Raw genomic sequence first — 22,188 nt, 5'->3', positions numbered from 1 at the left:
TTAAATGCAATTCTAAGTCACTGTTAACAGTTCGATAGGACCTTTTGGAAATAAGAAGAAAAAAAAGTAATGAAGATCACTTAACTCAAACACAGCATAATTAAGAATATGATCTAACAGTACAACAGTATTAATTTCGGGCAAGCAAATTTAGAGACTTTTGAGAAATAGTGTGAGAAAAGAAATAATAGGTGCTTATTTAAGGGGCTGCTGGAGAGTTGAAAAATAAACCATTGTTCATTATAATTGTTTTTAATAAAGCTATAATAGGAATGTGAGAGTCAGCAGTTGTTGAATGGTTTTTGAATTTAAAATATTCAGGCACTAAAGATTATCTTCTGTTGTTATTCGTTTGTATTAATTAGATCTGAGTCTGAGGTGTTTATTTTTTCCTGTGATATTAAAATTGCGAGGGTCGTGAAGCAGCTGATAAGAGCTTCTCATTGCTTCCTTGTCTGAAGTAAATTTTCTGAATTTTTTCCAAAGTTAAAGGAGGAATGCAAAAGAAAGGTTTGCAGTGAGTTGAAGCTTCTAAATTTCAGGCTTGCATTGAATAAATAGAAAGAAAATAACCCCTCTCATTGCAGGATCTAATTGAAAGAGAAAGGTGACTTTAATTTATAGAATCCTGATATAATATGACTTTTTTACCTGCTCAGTCTCTTAGAGATTGAATTCACTTATATTTTATACCTCATTTCTTCTGAGTATTACCACATGTGTGTCCAAGCAGTCTGGCTACGATTCTAATGCGCAGCATTGATGTTAAGGGACTTTCTCAACACCTAGGGTTGTTCTTGACTGATGGGAACAAGTTAGATTAGGGCAGCTCTTTTATTTTGTAAGTTGCCATGAGGTTGTCTTTATCTCAGAATCTCCTAACTTCAGCTTCTGTAAGTGTTAGCACAGGTCATGACCACTTTAGTAGCTTCTATAAATCCACTCAGGAAGAAATGTGCGCTTAAAAAGAACTAATTCACTGACAGTTCTCTCTTTCACTATGGAGTAAACATCATCTTTGGAAGAATGATGGAATGGTAAATATAAAGCTAAGCATTTTGGATACGCTGACATAATTTATATTTCAAACATTAATTTTTGGGGGCAGTGAGTATGCTTTCTTTGTGTTGGAATCCATTCAGATTACTTTTCTTAGATATAAAAAGCTCTATTTAGTTAGTTATTTACTTACTTACTTACTTACTTACTTATTTTCTGTCATCACTGTTATTCTCATTTTGCAGCAAGGCTGTGTTCCCAGTGGTCAAACTAACTTTGAGCTTCATATTCAGGCACACTGCTTCATATTCTCAATTACAATAACTATCCACTTTTATGTTGCCCTGTTGTTACTGACCCTTGAATAATTTCTTTTTTGCTGAGTTCCACTTTACTAATGAGCTTTCTGGAAGTTTAGGTTGCTTAATGACAGTGAAAGATATTTTAGGAACACCGGAGACTCAGGATTAACATGGCAGTGAATGCAAAGTCTGTAGTTATGGATATAGTTGTATTAAAGAATGATGTATTATGTCGGATGAGAAGTGAGATACAAATTGGATCTGTCATCATATCAGTCAGTAAACATACAGGAAACTGAAACATAGAAGCAGGGTTATGGCCTGTACAATTGTGAACTTCTCTATTCACCACCGCTGAAACCTCAGCTACAATATTATATCTGGTTTGGAGGTTTGTTGTACATTAGTTATAGATGTGCAGACAAAAGCAGGGACTCCAGAGATGGCTAATGACTACAGTTTAGAAACAAGGGATATGAAGAAATATTGCCTGTAAGTTGTTAAAGCCAAGGCAGAATCTTTGCTTAAAATATGTATAGGAAAACTGGAAGAAGGAAGGGAATAATATATTCTGAATAATGTTGGTTCTTACAGGAGTATGTAATGGTTTATGTTTTTCAGGAAAGCGATGCAGGTTAGATGATGGGAAGATTTTTTCTAACAGTGGGAATAATAAAACAGTAGAATTGATTTATTCTAGGGAGATTAGGTAGTCCTTATAAAATCAGCTATCTCTTTGAGCAGGCAAGGCTAATGCACTATTTGCTAGCAAAGCTGATTGTTTCATAGAAAGGCAGAATGCTGTGAGTGGTCTCTGAAGGTTGTTTTCCTGCTTGTTCTGTACACTGACCAAAATGTCCATAGCACTTCTGTGGATAGAATCTAGCATTTAAACATTGCTATTAGTGTGATATCTTGTTTTTAAGGACGCCTTCCTAATGAAAATTAACACTTGAATCTATCACATCACAAATCTGTTATAGCCTAGCTAATAGCACGATTATCTGATCTCTCCTTTTATTAAGCAAGCCATCTGAAACAGCTCAAATGTGTGAGGTGGTTGGCTTTGTTTGTTTGTTTGTTTAAGAGGATGAATGCTAAGGAGTTGGTAACAAATATTTACCAAATTCATCTCCTTTGCAGTTTTATACTGAAAATTCTTAAGGCAAATGCTGGAAGGATTTGCTTTTTTTCTCAATAAATTTTTATTTGAGAGAAAGCTAAATAATGGTTTATTAAAATAGCTTATTGCTGGTGATGATGCAGGAAATCCATATAGATTTTATAGTTTTCTGTGAGGTCATGAATTCCTTTATTCCTTTTATTGATCTGTGTGTTGTTTTGAATATGAAGTCCTTCGTGTCCTTGGACGTCTTCTTTTTTTTTTTTTCTATTGAAATCATTCAGGCAATAATAGTAACCAAAACCATTCCAGTTCAGTTCTCATTAGTTTTTATATTGGTTTTAAATATTATTCAATGTTCTGAAAACAACTTTCCAAACCAGCTTTCACCCAACTATTTTTAACAATTCTGGGGATAATGAATTACTAGATGACGTTTTAAGGCTTTATCTATACTAATCAACTAAATGTCACCAGAGAATGCTATTGGTTATTGAAACTTAGTTGTCTGTAGTGCTAATTTGCTAGAAGAAACAATAATTCTAGGCATAGAATATTTCTTTAGTCTGTGCAGAATTCCCTAACAATTCCTATACAGTTCAGGAGTTGGCATGAACCAGTATTTGTTAATTGCAAATTCAGAATATGACAGAGGCAGATTGGTTTTTTAAGACAAGTCATAACGGTTACAAAATACATCTTCCCTTTTTCATTACAGGGAAGACAGAGCAATACATAACAGGGAATTTGGATACAAACACATTGGTTTCAGCCGTTCAAAACTTGAGTGTCTAGCAGACATCGCTGTATTTCCTGGGCTTGACATCTCAGGGCACTTTTGGAACTGTAGATGAGTACAGCAATGTTTATTCCCATGTCAGGTGGCTCCAGATCTTTGCTCTCACCCTACCCAAGTTGTTTTGGCACATAGTTTATATAAATGAGTACCAAAGTACTCAGAACATAAGTGAATCTCCAAAGAAATTACATGTTTTTATTACAGGGTAAGCTTTCTTTTTCCTTTAGCTGAGAAAGTTCTGTCCCCTGTCAACTCTCCATCAGCACACATCCGCTTTTCCCCACACTGTTGCCAATGCAATAATGCTCAGGCTTGAGGCCAATTTATGTTAACAACTTGTTGCACAAGAAACTGTTCCAAGTAGTAGTTCTGATCTGGTTATGCAGAGTGAAGGGAACTGAAACCAGATGAAGACGTGTGAACTCTTCAATGCCTCTAATCCTTACTGGCAGAAATTAGTCCTGGATGTATTAGATTTATTAATATGATTTTAAATTCATAAATACAATTCTATTTCAAAAACCATATTTTTTTACATTCTTTATTAACACTGTTGATATAAAAACTTCCTAATACTTGATAGGATGCTTTTAGTGACACTCGACCTTGGCTGCAGGCAACTACATTAGCAGTCACATGTATGAGGACAGTGTTTGAAGCACTATGTGTGATAGTTTCTACTTTATTTCTGATCTTAAAACTTGAGATTTTTTAAATGTTTTCACATATAGTTTGGGAATGAGAAAAAGAAATAGTTTTTTGCCTGATCACTTTTACTTATTCAAAGATAAAATGGGTGAATTTTGAAATATTCTTTCAGAAATAATTAATGTCTAGTCCTTGTGAGTTACACTGATAGCTAACCTGAATAGAAGTTGGCAAGCTATTCTCATGTGGCTTCACAGCATGTTCACTGATAGATGTGTTTTTAATCATTTCATACCAAAAAAGAAGATTTCACTAGAGTAAATTGAAGATTAGAGTGAGACTTGATGAAGGCTAGTTTGTCTTAAATAATTCAGCAAACACTTAAAATGATCAATTCTATATTCAGCTGATGATTTCACCTGTATGTTCACATTGAGGATAATTCAGAACCTATTAATGTTTTCACTGCTGTCTAGAAAATATCTTAGAATATTTGAAGAGCTGTTCCTAACACTTACTGCTTGATCGCAGCCATTTCAGTTTGGTTGAAATCCTACAGTGGCAAAGTCTATCAGCACTGTGAGATATTTTAATTGTGTTAATTTCCATCTGTAGAATTTCTTTTGTAATCCTTACCTTCTTCTGCTGTCTTTCTTCACGTGTATGCTGCTTTTTCTTTTCAGTGCTCTCCGTCAGCAATTTGAGCCTTCCCAAGAATGTTGTCAAAGATTGACTTAGCACTATACATCACCTGTGACAGTTAAAATATATACATGTCAAATTAAACCACTTAAATAGTTTGACTATAAAGGGAGAACATCCTTAACTCTTACAGTGTTGGTATCTTTTAATAGGCTTTTATGGGTGTCATTCTTCTATTCTGTACTGTCAAAACTATTTTGAATACCTCTAGTGCAGCTAGCAAAATGTAAAGATAAGTAAAAAATAAATTGTCTTATGAAGTTATGATGTTACCTCAGATGTCTGGAAGTGGTGATTGTTTCATTTGTCAAGGGCATAGGCTCTCACAGTTTTCTTCTTGGCAGATCTCTCTACAACTTGACATCAGTGAGGTTATCTCTCTTGAATAGTCCTCATCTTTTGTCTCTAACTGATCAGTGATTCAATTGCAGATTCCTCTAAGTGTCTCAAGAACTTGTCTTGAATCTGATTTGATTCACACAGTGAAAATTTGTTTCATTTCACACAACATTACTGATAAAAATTGGTGTTGTATTGTTTAGCTTTATCAGATGTATGTTTCCCATTATGACCCAATGTAACTGAAAACTGTCACGTGTTGGTAGACTGGATTTTCTTTTACCCACTGCATGGCAAAAGAAAGCAATGACAGTGCCTTCAAGTGGGATACAGATACTATGGAGCAATAGCATGTAATAAAGAAGGAAAATTGGCTTGTCCCTTCTAACAACCAGCACTAGCTCAAGAAAAGTGTGATCTCTATCCAGAGAGGCTCCTTTCTTCTCTACTAACCCTTAAAGGGTGAGGAAGGATCTAGGCTCCACCCCTTACAGTCACTCAGGTGCATTGCTCACACCTGAGCTCCCTTGGTTAGCAATGCCTTTTCACCTGGTGCTCAACCATTGGTTCAGGCTGTGACCTAGCAATTCCAGTGCACCAACCAATTCCAGTTGCAGCAACCTTATGGAATATGCTATGGCAGTTTGACAGTATTCATACTCGGGAGTGGCAGTTTCCTAAGAACAGAATAATTTTTCTGTAAGAGCCCTTAACATTTGTCTGGAATCTTGGATCCAAGGAAGATGGTATGAAAAGATGGTGTATTTTACTGTGAAATAATTTCTGAGCTTAGAAGTTTTGACTTGACTATGAAATATAGATTGTATTTGAAATTAGAAAAAGAATAAAATCCTGAAAGATTGTAAGATTAATAGAAAAATGTTTTATACTTTAAAGAATATGGCATTAAACCACTAAATTTGGTGTGGATTATACTGTGTTTTTATCTCTCTGTTTATTTTCATGCCATCAGTAATCATGAAAGAATCAAAAAGAGTTATCCCCAAAGTAGACTTTTTACACTTGTTTCTTGAATGATACTGCTGTAAGACTGCGATTATACAGGAAAAGATAAACTTCTTTTTGACTTTGTTTTCACTCTCTTAGCTTTTAGGAATAGATTGCACGCCTTCAACTCAACTTGAAACCATGTCATCCAGGTGGCTGATGCCACCTGTATTGGTTGCAGCATTCCTTACTGCCTTCCAAAACATCCTTCCTGGCTTTGTGCAAAATCTCTTCCCATGCTAATGGTTTTTGATACCTGATATCTACATGTTTTACTATAGAGTTGCCATTTTATCAGTGCTGAAAAGTAGTTTTAAAGCATCTAAACTTTGGTGCCTAAGAAGAACAGATACTTGTATTGGGCTTCAGGAGAATTTGTATTTGGGTTGGCAGCAGGGCACAATATTTCTGCTTCATTAAAAATGCCAACAGTCTTCGTGAAACTGATTTTCATGTTGTGATTTGGACATGTTAAGAAAAGGTTTTTTGTTTTGATGTGATCAATAGAGGATCTTGATGTATAGATGCTGAACAACTTCAAGGTTTTTTGGGAAGTTTTCACCTACATTAAGTGATCTATCCATGTGACTGGCTAACAGGGCAGCTATGGTTAAAGAATCTTGAATCTAGTCAGTATCTTAGATCTTTGTAGCTTGAACTGGCTGTGCAGATATTTCATGTATTTCAGCTTCAGACTTTAGAGCTCAATGGAGCTGCATGTCCTTTGGGACTTGCTTTCTCTGTCACCATTTTGGAGAAGTGGGGGACTTTTCCTAATATGTGCAAGCTGTCTTTCAACAGCATCCACATATGTGGTATTTCAGGTCAAACTCTTTTTGCCACAGATTATCCATAGTTTCCAAATGCACTAAGTAACGATATAGATAAATAATTTTAATTGACTATTGACAAGACTACAGAAGATTTGCAGCAGAATGCTTTTTCTTCCCACTACTGTTTTCATCATAGGCACATAATATCTTCCTGTCTAGGAAATCAACTTGGATGACTTGTTGAATCGTTAGAGAAGATCATACTAAATAAGAATGTGCTAGAGATCTATTTTTTTATTTTTTTTGTCGTCACATCAAGGACATCATAATCATCTGCTGTTGTGGGCTGTTATCACTGTATACTGCTTAAACCATTACAGTGTCAAATTCTACTTCTAAGTTGGAGTAAGTATGGTGGTTCAACCTCATAGAAAATACTACGTCTGCTGTCATGATTTTCAGATATTTCCATCGACACTATGATCACCTGCCCATATCTTCATGGCTTGTATATTGAGACACTAAAAGTAATAGCATTAGGAAGTATGAAGTACTTTTAGAACTAATTTATCAGATTTTTCCATCTGGAAGAGAGATCTATCCTCCTTGACTTTTAGAAACTTTTCTTCATTTGATTTGATATTATGTTATTCTAACTGAAATTACTCATGTACTTCTACACTTGACTTCTGGTATAAATATATTTACTTTTGTCATCTGCCTGAAATAGAGGTTTTATAGGAGACCTTTCCTATGTTAAACTGTGACTTGATTTCCCATTAGGAAATCTTTTCAGTCTGGTGATATCTGCTCCATATGTAGCTTTTAATGAAAATAGTTTTCTGATGGCTGTTACGCCTGCTAAAAATAGAACTAATTTCAAAACTTCTCAGTGTTGGATGTTTCCTTTGTAGGGAAATGAGTCCTAATTCAAAAAAATGAGTCCTAACTCAACTCTGAGAAGGAAAAGCTGTGTCTCCATTCCATTTTGATTAAGTTGTCAGTAAATCTGTGCATCTGTGTATCTTCCATACCACAAACAAACAAAAAAGCCTTTCCGTGTCCAGACTGAATAACAGTCAACAATAACATTAAAAAAAAAACCTGTACATAATCTAGTAGTTTAGGATTTCATGTATTGTTAAGGCATTATTGGCTTCAACTTTGCCTTTAGAAAGGAGAATATGACTATCAGGAAGAAAGTCTTAAAGAATTTGTTGTATTGGTGGGAAAGCAAGGATAGGAAAAAAATGAGGGAAGACACGCATGGAAGCACTCAACACTGGTGTTTCTTCCATGCATTCAGAACTGAAGAGCAAGGTGGCAAAACATGATTTCTTCCGTGAAAGAGGGAAAAATGGGGTTAGGGATAAAAGGTGTGAGAAGTACACTGGAAGCTAGGGAAATTTAATTTATTGAGTACATTCCATGTTCTTTGATTTAAAGTATTAATAAAATTCACAATCTTGTCTGGATACAGGAAAAAATGTGTATAGGATCTCTAGGGTAGGAATTCAGGAACTGAAGTCATATAGAAAGACTGAAACTTCTTTTGAAAATACTTGACTAGTAAAGTGTAGAGGAAGTAAGTTTTTTGCATAAGATCTAAAGAAGCTATTCTTTTCCTAGGAGTGTTCTGCCTTACCTAATTTAACTATATAAAGTCTAGGACTGTAGTGGGGTATGAATACTGGCATATAATAATACACATTATATTAAGTGTTTCATAGCAGAGATTTTTCAGAACTGTTGTTTTTCTACAAGTTGAGATTAAGCTTTTATTGAAATCAGCTTTTAAATATTTGCACCAGAAAATGTGATTTGCCTTGTTTTGGTACATCCTGAGTTATACAGAATTTGTGAACTACTTTTATTACTTTGCAACTACTGGGTCATAAACTTGGATTAGTTTTATAGGATTTGGTATATGAGTTGACAGATATGATATATGATGACACTTTATCATTTATTGCTTACACATACTAGTTATTGGGAAAGGATGGGGGCAGTTCACATTAACCACAAGATGGGATTTCAGTTGCTTACCCAAGTGTCTCTCATTCATTCGTTCATTTGCTATCAGTTATAGCAGATATATTGCTTCTTCAAGCCTGTCACACCAATAAATCATTTCAGATTGTATGCATTTGTACAGTGTAGCATGAATTTTAAAGGAAATCTCCTATTTTCTTTTCAATCAGATGAGCAACGTGAAAAGACTACGGCCACGACTCACTGCTATTCTTTTTAAGCTTCAGTTTGAGGAGCAGGTGAACAACATCAAACCTGACATCATGGCTGTCAGTGCTGCTTGTGAAGAGATAAAAAAGAGCAAAAGCTTCAGCAAGCTGCTGGAACTAGTACTGTTAATGGGAAACTACATGAATGCAGGTTCTCGGAATGCACAGACCTTTGGATATAACCTCAGCTCTCTCTGTAAAGTGAGTTTTGAAATGTCCATGTTGAGTATTACATTCATTTCTTTATTTGTTTTTATTGTACTTCCTAAATACCTTATCTTGATGTTTTCTCTGCAGTTAATTATTTGTATTTATTTATTTTTTCTTCTTAATTCTAAACATTAGATGATGATTTGAACAATACAGAGCTTATCTATGTACAGTCATCTTGTGACTGACTTGCATTTGAACTTTCAGAATATTTCATATTGAGGAAATTATAATAAAAACCAAAACAAACTAAAGCTATGGAAGGACCGTATCAATGTGATCCTGGTTGCACTGTAGATTTACATGTCTGAACACTTCTAACATTTTAATCTGTAATGAGATAGTTATGATTTCTCTTTCTTATAACATTTTTCCTTATCTGTTTTCCTTTTCTTGTTGCTCAGCTTCATTAGTTTCCAGCTGCTTCTAATTTTCCTTATGTAAAAGTTGAAAGAGTGACAATGTAATGCAAGAAGACATCTATTCTTTCCTGAGTGTTAACTTAAAAACAATTCTAAGCCTAATCGGCTAACCCTATTTAGTGCTATAGTTTTTTCCCCATCACCACCATTAACTATTTCACACAAATTGGCACTTCATTTTGTGGTGTCACAGCTTTGCATGGCTGTCCAGAACATGTCTTGTCTTTCATGTTACTGTTGCCACTGCTGAAACACACCACTCACCCCCTCACTGTCCTAACACCCACTGTTTGGTCTCCAAAAACATTCAGCAAGCACCAGTGAATGTCAGTGGGTGCCATTTTTTTCCACATGGAGTTCAGTGGCATACTTTTGCTTTATATGCACTTCTATGTCAGATGCCATTTTGACCACCCCTCTACTGTCGTCTACTGCCAGTGTATAACAACAAAATGTAATAAGGGAATATTATCAGGAAGGCTTGACTTCTACTGCCATGCCACCAACATCCACTTTCGATGATGTGAGACAACATAATAACATAGAAGTTATTAATTATTTTTGCATTTCTGAACAAAAGGACACCCAGTAATCATGGAATCATAGAATGCCTTGGGTTGGAATAGACATCAAGGATCATCTAGTTCCAACCCCAATGCTATGGGCAAGGTTGCCAACCACGTGATGAGACTGAAAGACGAAAGTGATTTAAGATCACTTATTGCTTACACATGCTAGTGATTTAAGAAGCAAAAAATATATATATATATATATATATATATATATATAATATATATATTATATATTCTGTATGTGGACCAAGACAATTCCTCTTTACTCATTGCATCTCAATTAAGGCAAAAGGTTGGAACTCACGCTTTAGGTTCTTAGTAATCAACATATTTTCATTCTTTTTTTTTTCCCCTCCAGCAGCATAGTGTAGCCTCCTATAAAGCTAGATAACCTGTAAGCTTGCAAATCTAACTAACTTGCTTGTCCTGTGCATTTAATACCAGAGCATTGTAGGGTAAGCCATGACCTAAAGTCAGGTCTTCCTATGTACAGCAGTTCAAGCTCTATTTTTATTTACTACACCTTAAATTATTTACCCAAGATCATTCCATATTTATTCTGCTTTGCAAAATGCTTGTGATAACTGCCTTCATATTGTTATGGAGACTGAACAGTGTGTGTTAGCACAGTGAGACAGTTGGTATGTTTCAGCAGTGGCAACAACTACATGAAAAAAAATCCACAATCCAGACAGCCATGCACATATTTACAAGCATAATATGCAGGCTTTTGTTCATTGCTGGTGAAAATATATAGTTAATGGTAGTGGGTATGTAAGCAAATAGTGCTTTGTAGCTGAGAATTTAGTCTATCAATTAGGGTTATTGTGCTCTTTGTATCTGTTCTGTTTTCCGTTAACATAAATAGGAGGCATTATTTTTGGAGCAACCTATGTAGTTAACTTGTTAGGAATTGGGTTTCTTAGAATCGTGGAATAATTCAGGTTGAAATGGATGTCAGTAGACACCTAATCTGCTCAGGAAAAATACTGATTGCTACTAATGGACTGTTAGTGATTTAAGTATAAAGATATACGCTATTACGGAAAAAGGTAATTCTCTCCTTATAATCAAAATGCCTAGTAGGGTGTAATTTTGATATTACATCACATCATATGATTAGAAATGGTGATACTATTTTGCATCTTTCAGGACTTCTTTAATTATACATAATCATATATTATAGTATTCAATATATTTCATTTACTTAAGAAATAAAGAAATATACAAATTAAAAATAAAGTTCAAATGGCAAAGTTTTCATACGTATTTGATTTGGCATTGCTTCATACTGATTGTTTGTAAATACCAGACCATTTGGTTAAAAACTTCTTTTCTTGAGTGAGGTAATGCTGCCTTAATGGTAGTTGGGAAGTATTGGGAAGCCATTTAGTAAGTACGTGATTGCCAAGCCTTCATTGGTTATGAAACTGTGTCTTGAAAAACAGAGGTAAAAGTATGTATGTGTAATTTTTTGTATTTTTCTGAGCAGTGTGTTCTGGCTTAGTTAATGTATAATCAATCCCTTCTGTTCTGAGAATAAGAAACTGATTCAATTGTTACAAAAAATGAGTGTTAAATTGAAAGATGATCCCACCCAAACCACTATTTCTTGACTGAAAAACTATGAGGCTACCAATTGCAGACTGCTAATACTGACTGTTCTGCTCAGTATTTTTCAGTAAGGTTGCTATTCTCTTTTTTGACTATGCCTGAGAAACTCAATGAGTTATCCGCTTTGCAAAGATAAACCCATATCTTTACTTCTTCCTGCATCATGAAGAATTGAAATGTAAATAAGTCTGCTACGTATACTGAGAAGAGAGATACGATGTTGGTGTGCCAACAGTAATTTATTAACTACTGATATATTAAACATAAATGTGCGTTTGTAACCCCAGTTTATTTTTAAAACTAACTTTTTATGATTACATACATTATAAGCAGTCTCATTGTAGAAATTGTGTGATGTTCCAACAGTTGAGATATTTATTGCTGAGAATCTCAATACAGTAGAATTAATTTATTTTATTACAGTACATGTAGTAGTGACCCTATTTTTTTTTTTTGTTTGCTTCAGTGTATATGAATTTCATGAGTTTATTTTGAAAATTGTCTCACATTAACGTACTTGTGTAAAGGAAAAAAAATGGAGGCACATAGCTCATCAGATTTATTGTTTGTATCATCTTGATCTTAGAAAACAATTGATGACTTTTAACAGGAATGTATGAAATGCTGACTTGATTGTTAAGCACCATCCAGAATTCTCTGTTTCAGTTTGACACTATGGGAAAAAAAAAAAGTTTATCTGATTTTCCGACTTCTATATCAAGCCAATCAGATGGCTACAACAGAAACATATAACTGAATGCTTGCTTATTGTTAGTTGTTAGTATTTTTACATACATAGATACAAGTCCCAAACTGATCAGGCTTGAAATCATTTTTGTGTGTACAAAAGATTCAGACAGAAAATTTTATGCTTAACGATTTTGGAAGTCTAACTTTTTGAATGTTCAGGTCTGTGAACTGAACTATGACTTGTGCAAACTGAGATTGCAGCTTACACTTCTTGCGTGTTAAGACAGAGTTAGCATCACAGGTAAGGAGTCATCCTATGAAGTGTATATTTACATCATTTATTGATAAATTTTGCAGATTGAGCTCTGAATTGTTTGTTTACATTATCATAAATTTGATAATGATTTCACAGACACTGATACATTGCTTAAATAAATACATTTTAAAAGAAAAACATATACTGTTTCTTAGAAATGAACTCAAATATTTCATAGAAAAAAATATTTAATTCTTATTTTCATCAAGGATGGAAATATGAATCCATTACTTCAGGTTTACTCCAAGAACTGTTCCAGTTCAACAGTTTGTTCTTATCTTTTTTCTTATTCACAATTAGCAATATATATTAATTACCAAAATATTCAGAGGCAATCTTATCCTCAGTGTTTTAACACTTTTTTTTTTCTTGCCTAGCTGAAAGACACGAAGTCAGCAGATCAAAAAACAACACTGCTCCATTTTCTTGTGGAAGTGTGTGAAGAAAACTATCAAGATGTTCTGAATTTTGTTGAAGATTTTCAGCATTTGGATAAAGCTAGTAAAGGTTTGTATAACTAATTCTGAGTGCATTGCAGTACTTTTTTTTTTTTTTTTTTTCCTGTGAGATGATGCTTGTTTTATACTAATATTATTTTTAGAATGCATATTACTGGTCTATATCAATGATCAGTAACTTTTGCTCCTGCAAGTGTTCTCGAATATAGTATATCATTCCATCCTTTTTAATTACAGGATTTCCCATAATACTTTTTCTAACATGTCCTTTAGATTCAGTTTCCAGAAGAGATTTCTTCTAGAAGTTCTTTTCTGTTAAAAGATCATAAATCACTTTCATCTTTCAGTCTGATCACGTGGTTTGCAACCTTGCCCATAGCATTGGGGTTGGAACTAGATGATCCTTGATGTCTATTCCAACCCAAGGCATTCTATGATTCCATGATTACTGGGTGTCCTTTTGTTCAGAAATGCAGAAAGGCTATGGCCTGTTCATACTTCCTTGGTGGGTGAATGATGTTCCCATCCCTACAATTCCGAGTACGTTTTTATCTGAGACCCATTGTGACACCTCATCTATTCTAGGATCACCCCCTTCACCTTACTTCCACCTTCCAGCTTCACTGGTCCCTGATACTGTTCCAGAGTTCCGTATTCCCAGCTACACCCAATGCCTGTCAAATTTCACCATCCAACCCCCACCCCGCCTTCACTACTGTTTTTCCTATCTACAAAGATAGACCCAGTAGAGTTAATAACTAGTAAATCAAACTTAGGGCCCTTCTGTGGCTTATCTTCTATACTCCAAATTTCCACCCAATTTGGAATTGTCCAATTTACTGCTACTATCCCATAAGCCAACGCTCTTCCTTCTCTTCTAGGGAGAGCTATACATATCCAGCAAGATCTGTTGAGAGCTTGGCCAATTTTCTCAATCATTCTCAAGTAACTATTTTCTTGCCAAGCTGTGACTGCTACTACAATCACACTGGTTGTCATCAAAGTCTAATATGTGCTTTCGAATCCTGATTTTCAATGGTCTTTCCTCTTCTGCTGTCCACTGTGGTCTGGGTGCTCTCTTCAGGTGGGCATGATGAATCCATGAAGTCCTTCTATTTTAGATGCTGTGTGGGTCATCAGAAATACTTGGTAGGGTCCTTCCCACTTCGGTTCCAAAGATGAATCTGAGAGCAATTTAACATAAACACAGTTGCCTAGTAATACACCATGCACTGGATCATCCAAGCTTCGTGCCCCGGTACCAAATAATCAATTTTCTTTAACTGCTTAACCAAAAGATAAACCTCTTTATCCTGCTCCCTTAGCTGCAGTTTAACCAGTGGATCTGCTAGGGTAAACTTCCCAGATTTCCATCCTTCAGCTTTGCAATCAGAGACAGTTCCCTCTCACTCAGCTTGGTAGGATTTCTCCACCAGTGTTCTATTTCCCTTCAGTTTGCACAATGCTTCCCGTTCCAGTGGGGTGGAGTCCTCCCTGGGTGCTTCGAGCCCCCCCTACCTCTCTCTGAGGGAATCTCTGGATCCTATGGCCCTAATCTAGTGCCACAACAGTAACAACTGCTGTTATTCCCAATTTCCTTACTATCCCTGTTTCTCAGTCAGTTTTTTGTTGTTGTCTTTTTTTTCCCCCCCCCCATATCGCTCACCTCTTTTCAGTCCTGACAACCCTTTTACACCCTGCTCATCTTTGCCTTCCTCACCCTGTGTCCTTCCCAAACTTTTTCACTTTCCAAACTCTCATCATTACATAAACTACTAACATGATATTTCAGTTTCACCTCCTCCTCTCCAGAGGCTTCTAGTGCTAACACTGAGATTTCAGGTTTCCTAGATCTCTGCAGATGAAGGCTACTCTCACTTCCAGTGCCCTACCCTCTCCACCTCCCCCTTTGCAAGTAATGCTGTTTACAGCAGCAGTCTCTGTCCCTGGCTCTCTCTCTCACACCAAGTTCTGCTCGCGGGGGAACAGTGGGGGGGGGTTGCTCTCATGCCAGCGCAGATAAACTCACTTTCTTTTTAACCCTTTTTTCCTTTGCAAACTATTCCACTATTCATACCCTCAGTTACATTTCCACATACCCTCAATTATATTTCCGTATACCGTTAACAATTGCACTTTCTTATCCCATCAAAACAGCTTGTCCCATTCCCTTCAAAACCCAGAAATCAAACAATACAGTTCCTCAGTTTCCATAAACACCCTCAATACCATATAGCATTCCCCTAACAATCCATATCCTTTGGTTATAAACACCTTGCTACAGAACTAGCACTGATTGACCCATCTCCCTCATGCACCTCGTCACAAGGGCACAATATTACATAAACAAGTTTACACTCATTCCCTGAATGGAATGGGAATCTCTCTATAGGTTCATCATCCCCATTCATACAAAAATGTAAAGACAGATAGTCAGGCAACGATCGTTGTTATACTCCACACTCACCCTGCAGCTGTGCCATGTCTCAAGTATTCAATACATTCACTCGCAATCATACATAATACTGGCTTCACACTTCACCAAATCAGACCTCCAGACTCCTTTTGAATGTTTTGATAGCAATTACTCAAATACACGGTACCAAACACAACAGATGAAGATAACAATAACACAACCTATAACTCCGATGTTATCATTTAACAAGATACCCGCTGGTACCAGTCCTCTAAGGGAAAGCTATTGCTCTTTCCTTGCATACGACTTACAGGTCCCCTTCATACAAAGTTCCCCAAGGAGCCTCCCTACCCCAGCCAGCAACCTAACCTCATGAGCTCAGATATATCGGGAGGAGGGGGAGCATGCACACTCCTTCATACCCTGTGTAGGACATTTCCTCATGACTTACGGGTTCCCCCTTTCCATACACATACCTGGTCTGGTTTCCAAAGATCTGGGTTCACAGGAAAGACTCCACAGCAGAGGAATCTCTAGAAAAAAATTCTTTTTTAGCAGCAGTCAGCCCTTAAATGGGACCTAGGAGAGATAGAGCTAGGCTCCACCCCTTCCAGTCACACAGATGAATCACTTTCACCTGTGCTCCAGTGGCTGACTCTGTCCTTGCCTCAGGTGATCCATCAGTGGTTCAGGCCTTGACTCAACAGTTCTCATACAGATGTCTTTGCCGAATTGGCATTTGTATATACTGGTTTCATTACCTGTAATGTTCTGTTTTATCTTGAATACCACTTCTGCACTGGAATTTCAGAAAATCAAGCAGTTTCAAAAGACCACAGCTCATGTATTTTAAAATCCTTTTAGTACTCTTGCAGATGTATATTTTTATAAAGAAAGTTGACTTAACATGCGCTAACTTTTTCACAGTGAATGTCTAAGCAAGTATTTTGTGTCCTTTTTGTGCTCAAGGAGAGATGACCTTGTCACAAAAGGAAATTAAGTTAGTTCAACAGGAACCTTCCCTTCATGAACCTGTGTTGGCTGTGACCAATGACCACATTGTCTTTCATGCATTTTTCAATAACTCTCAGCATAATTTTCTCCATAATTTTACCAGGCACTGAAGGGAGACTGACAGATCTATGATTACTAGGATCTTCTTTCTTGCTCTTGAAAATCGGAACAATGTTTGCCAGCTTCCAGTCAGTTGGGACCTCTCCACATTCCCAAGACGGCTGAGAAATAATTGAGAGAGGTCTTGCAACAACATCAGCCAACACTCTTAAGTACTTTGGGATGATCCCCTTTGATCCTCTGAACCTATATGCATGCAGGTAGAGCAGCAAATCTAACACATAGTCAGGATTGGATTGGAATTGATCATTACTGCAGTCACAGTCCTCCAACTTAGGGCACCTGGAATGCCAGTGCCCATCATCAGTATTGAAGACATAGGCAAAGACAACATTAAATATCTCTGCTTTGTAAGATGACTCTTCAACTAACAAACCAACATTCTTTCTGGCCCTCCTTTTGTTGTTAATGTATTGGAAAAAAAAAACCTTTTTACTGTCCTCCACAGTATTGGCCAGTGTCAACTCAGCATTGGCTGCATGAATTTTTTCCCTTCCAAGGTGAACAGCTTCACTATAGTCTTCCCATGTCACCTGACCACACTTCCAGTTGCTATATACCTTTTTCCACCTAAGCTCTAGAAGAAGATCCTTGTTCAGCCAGGCTGGCCCACCTGCTTGACTTGTGACATTTTGGAATTGCCTGTTTCTTTACTCTCAGGGAGTAGTACTTTAAAAGTGACCAGCATCAACAAATCCCAATGATTTGAAAAGAAGTTTCTCAGGGGACCTTATTTACTTGTTCCTCAAGCAGCTTGATGTCTGCTATCCAGGGCTGGGGTTTGGGTGTCTTTTTTGGGGGTGGTTGGCTGTCTGCTTTCTAAGGCTTTTTTAAAGCAAGCAACAGTGCTGCGCTTGTGCTAGGGAGCTGGCAGCTTGTAGGCGGGCTCCTGAGTCAGCAAGGGTGGAGCTGGTACATTAGTGACACAGTTTAAACACCCTATGAATGTGACATCACCTGCCCTTGACATTCACACCTGATAATAAGCTTTAAATAGTTTCAGGAGCACTGCAGGTGGGTAACTGTTGTTGCTACCTGCTGAGAATGGGGAGGTTCAGCGAGTGAGCACAGTGCACACTGCCCATATGGTGCTGTAGCTGTGGAAGATGGGTCAAGTGGTGAGGAGTTAAGTATTGAGCTATGAAAAGAGATTTCAGGGATTTACAACATTTAGTTCAAGGAGTGGGAGCTCAAGTGATCTTTTGTTCTACACCCTCAGGGGTAGTGAGGGACACAGAGCAGCCTTGGAAAGCACAAGCAATGAATAATTGGTTCAGAGGCTGGTGTCCAGGCAGAAACTTTGGATTCTTTGATCATGGAGCAGTTTACTTGGCCTCTGACCTGTTGTCCATGCATGGAACCTACCTATCTCAAAGGGGGAAACAAATCCTAGCGCAGTAGCTAGCAGGGCTTATCGAAAGAGCTTTAAACTAGCTATGATGGGGGAAGGGGACAAAACTGGGCTCACCAGAGATGAGCCTAGGGGAATGATGCTTGAGCAGGGGGTGAGGCAGATGATTCAGCTGAAGTGCATCTACACCAATGCGTGCAGCATGGGCAGCAAACTGGAGGAGCTTGAAGTGATTGTGCATCAGGCTAACCATAACCTAGTTGCTATGACCTAGTTCTCATGACTGGAGTGCTGTGATGGGTGGCTACAAGTTCTTCAGAAGGGATAGGCAAGGAAGGAAGGGTGGTGGTATGGCCCTTTATATTAAAGACTTTTGAAGAGCTTGAAAGCTGAGTGTCTGTGGGTAAGGATCAGGGGGAAGGGCTGTAAGGGTGACATCTTGATGGGAGTTTGTTATAGACAGCCTAATCAGGATGAAGAAAAGGACGAGGCATTCTATGAGCAGCTTGTGGAAGTCACCCTGATGTATGTTGGAAATATAATACAGTGCAGAGGAAGCAATCCAAGAGGTTTCTAGAGTGTGTGAAAGATAGCTTTCTTACGCAGCTGGTACGAGAGCCTACTGGAGTGGTGTCTTGCTAGACCTGCTCTCCATTAACAGAGAAGAACTGGTGGGAGATGTGAAGGCTGGTGAAGGTCTTGGGCAGAGTGACCATGAAATTGTAGAATTCTCTATTCTTGGCGATGTCAGAAGGCTAACCAGCAAAACTGCTATCTTGAACTTGCAGAGGGTGGACTTAGATCTGTTCAGGATGCTTGTAGCATGGGTGCCTTGGGAGTCGCTCCTTAAGGGTAAAGGGGTGCAGGAAGCCTGGACACTCCTCAAGATGGAAATCTTAAAAGCGCAAAAACAGGCTGTTCCTGAGTACCGTAAGGCGAGATATAGGGGAAGAAGATCGGTGTGGATGAACTGGGTACTACTGTTGAGACTGTGGAAGAAAGAGTCTATATCCTCTGGAAGAAGGCTACCTAGGGAGATTACAAGGAAGTTGCTAAGGTTTGCTAGGGTGCTGAGGGAGCTGGTAGTTCCTGGTTGTCTGGAGAGGTCCCAGAGGATTGAATGCTTGCTGAAGTCATTCTCATCTACAAGAAGGGCCATAAGAAGGATCTGGGGAACTATGCGCCTGTCAGCCTGACCTCAGTACCAGGGAAAGTTATGGAGCAAATGATATTGGGTGAGATTACACGGCACGTGTGGCATCTGGGTGATCAAGCCCAGCCAACACAGTTTCATGAAAGGCAGGTTGTGCTTGACCAACCTCATCCCCTTCTACAACTGGGTGACCAGACTGGTAGATTTGTCACCAGTCTGGTCCGTGTTGATGTAGTCTACGTAGACTTCAGCAAAGCCTTTGACAGTCTCTCACAGTATTCTCCTGGGGAAACTGGCTGCCCACGGCCTGGACAGGTCATACCCTTCTTTGGGTAAGGAACTGGCTAGAGGGCCGTGCCCAACGGGTAGTGGTTGATGGAGTTCAGTCCAGCTGGTGATCCATTACAAGTGGTGTCTTTCAGGGGTCGACACTGGGGCCCGTCTTACCCTCAGTAAGTTTGCAGATGACACCAAGCTGGGAGGTGGTGTCGATCTGCCTGAGGGTAAGGAGGCCCTTCAGAGAGATAAAGCTAAGCTGGATCGCTGGGCTGAGGTGAATGGGATGAGGTTCAACAAGGCCAAGTGCCACGTCCTGCACTTTGGCCACAATAACGCCATGCAGCACTAGAGGCTTGGTGCTGAGTGTCTGGATGACTGTGAAGAGGAAAGGGACCGGGGGTGTTGGTTGATGCTCAGCTGAACATGAGCCAGCAGTGTGCCCAGGTGGCCAAGAGGGCCAACAGCATCCTGGCCTGCATTAGAAACAGTGTGGCCAGCAGGAGCAGGGAGGTGATCATCCCCCTCTACTCAGCACTGGTGAGGCCGCACCTCGAGTATTGTGTTCAGTTTTGGGCCCCTCACTGCAAGAAGGAATGTGTCCAGAGAAAAACAGTTAAACTTGTGAGGGGTCTGGAGCACAAGTCTTATGAGGAGCGGCTGAGGGAGCTGGGATTGTTCAGTCTGGAGAAGACGAGGCTCAGGGGAGACCTCATTACTCTCTACAACTTCCTGAAGGGAGGCTGTGATGAGGAAAGGTTTGGCCTCTTATCCCAGGCAACAAACAGGACCCAAGGAAATGGCTGCGTTTGTACTAGAGGAGGTTTAGGTTAGACATAAGGAAAAACTTCTCTCAGAGTGGTCAAGCACTGGAATGGCTGCCCAGGGAGGTGGTGGAGTCGCCATCCCCAGCAGTGTTCAAGGGACGTCTGGATGAGGAGCTGTGAGATATGGTTTAGTGACTTATGGTAGCAATGGTAATGGGAATATGGTTGGACTAGATGATCTTGTAGTTCCTTTCCAAACTTGTGATTCCATGATTCTTTGATTCTGTGATTCAATTTTCCTCCTATCATCATTTAAAATTCAAGCACTCTGTGGTCACTGTGTCCAAGACAGTCACCAATTGCTATTTCACCCATGAAACTTTCTCTGTTCACAATCAAGATCTAGTTTATGGTACTTTATAAATGATAAAACACTTTAAATATGTAAATTAATTATTCATTTAGAAAAATATATTTTAATTTTTTCAAATATATCTTTCCCATGCAAGCAGCAAGGGACAGGTTACCTGTGCAATTATAATTTACTTCAGGGTATTTAATTCACTGTGGTTTTTTTCCCCATTACCTGCTAATGTTTTAGTTTCTACATTTGTAATACGAGAAGTAGGCTTAATTTTCTACTACAGTACATGAATTAAAGATACCTTTTTGCTTTGAAGTATAACAAATCCTGTTTTTTAAGTACTCTTAGATCAGCAGGAGCAACTTTCATTGTAGCTAATGTATGTACTGATATGGCAGTTTCTGAAGATTCATATAATTAAAGCTGCCTCTTCTTTTAACCACAATGACTTTCTTGCTTTTCTATTAGTATTTCAGTCAAGAAATATTTCTGTAATTTAGTACACTTTACTAATTTCTTATTTTATGGTATTCTGAAGATTTATACTGCATCTACCCAGGCTGCCGTTTTACTTGTGCTTGACTCTAATTTACATAAGGGTATTTCTTTCACATTATAATAACAATATAAAACTGCAGGCTCTCTTTCCTCTACAATTAACTTACCTGTTTTCTCATTTTTTGAGACTTTATTCGTTGTTTTTACAGATAATTATTTTTTTTCCTTTTTTTCTTTTTTTTTGAAACAAGGAACCAAATTATATTTTTTATATATTTTGAATAAAAAAGTAATATAGTTTTAACTTGCAAGTAATATTGTTTGTTAACTTGCCAGGTAGGAATTGTTTTTAGTTAGATGTTACTCAAATGTTCACTGAGGAAGGAAAAAAAAAATAAATGTTGATACAGTGGTGATTAACAATAAGCACTGAATTTGAATGAAGAGGAAGATTTTTTTGGGAGAGTGCTTATGGTGTGTCCACTGTTTGATCTATTTTTAATAGATAAATGTGTAATACATACACTTTTGTTAATACATACACTTCTAATTATTTTGAGACTTAACTTATCACACGGTTTTTTTTAATACTAGAAGTGTATTTTAATAGTACTTCTTCTGAAATTTGTTGTGTAGCTTATATCATTAGACAGCTAGGTGGCAATCATGCAGCCAATCCCTCTCTTACCACAGGTGAAGATGGGGATGAGGAATACAATCTGGAGAGCAATAATGAGAAAACTCGTGGGTTGAGATAGACAGTTTACTATGTAAAGCAAAACATGGAATTCATTCTCTACTTTCCATTCTCCGGTAGATATTCAACTATGTCTAGGAAAGCAAGTCTCATCACACCTAGCACTTGGGAAGATAAATGCCATAACTCCAAATTTTTTCCCTCGTGTTCCTTTTCCCCTAACTTTTATTGTTAAGCACAACTCCACGTTGTATGGAATATCCCTTTGGTTAGTTGGAGTCAGCTGTCCTGGCTGTGTGCTCCTGTGCCCTCCCAGC

At 37.9% G+C, this 22,188-nt stretch overlaps 1 protein-coding gene across 1 annotated transcript in view; it reads left to right on the top strand.

The window, feature by feature from the left end:
- The window catches only part of DIAPH3 (diaphanous related formin 3), a gene marked incomplete at both ends in the record, with an annotated part of 225,786 nt that overhangs the window by 110,886 nt on the left and 92,712 nt on the right, over positions 1-22,188 (top strand). Inside the window, 2 exons of the mRNA XM_079534573.1 lie at positions 8,895-9,134; positions 13,135-13,264. Coding sequence (XP_079390699.1) covers positions 8,895-9,134; positions 13,135-13,264 — 370 coding nt within the window. The remainder of the gene's footprint in view (positions 1-8,894; positions 9,135-13,134; positions 13,265-22,188) is intronic.

This window comes from Tetrao urogallus, assembly GCF_951394365.1.
Source record: "Tetrao urogallus genome assembly, chromosome: 1".
Lineage (NCBI taxonomy): Eukaryota > Metazoa > Chordata > Aves > Galliformes > Phasianidae > Tetrao > Tetrao urogallus.
The sequence above is the reverse complement of the archived record's forward strand: the minus strand, read 5'-3'. Positions and strand labels throughout refer to the sequence as shown.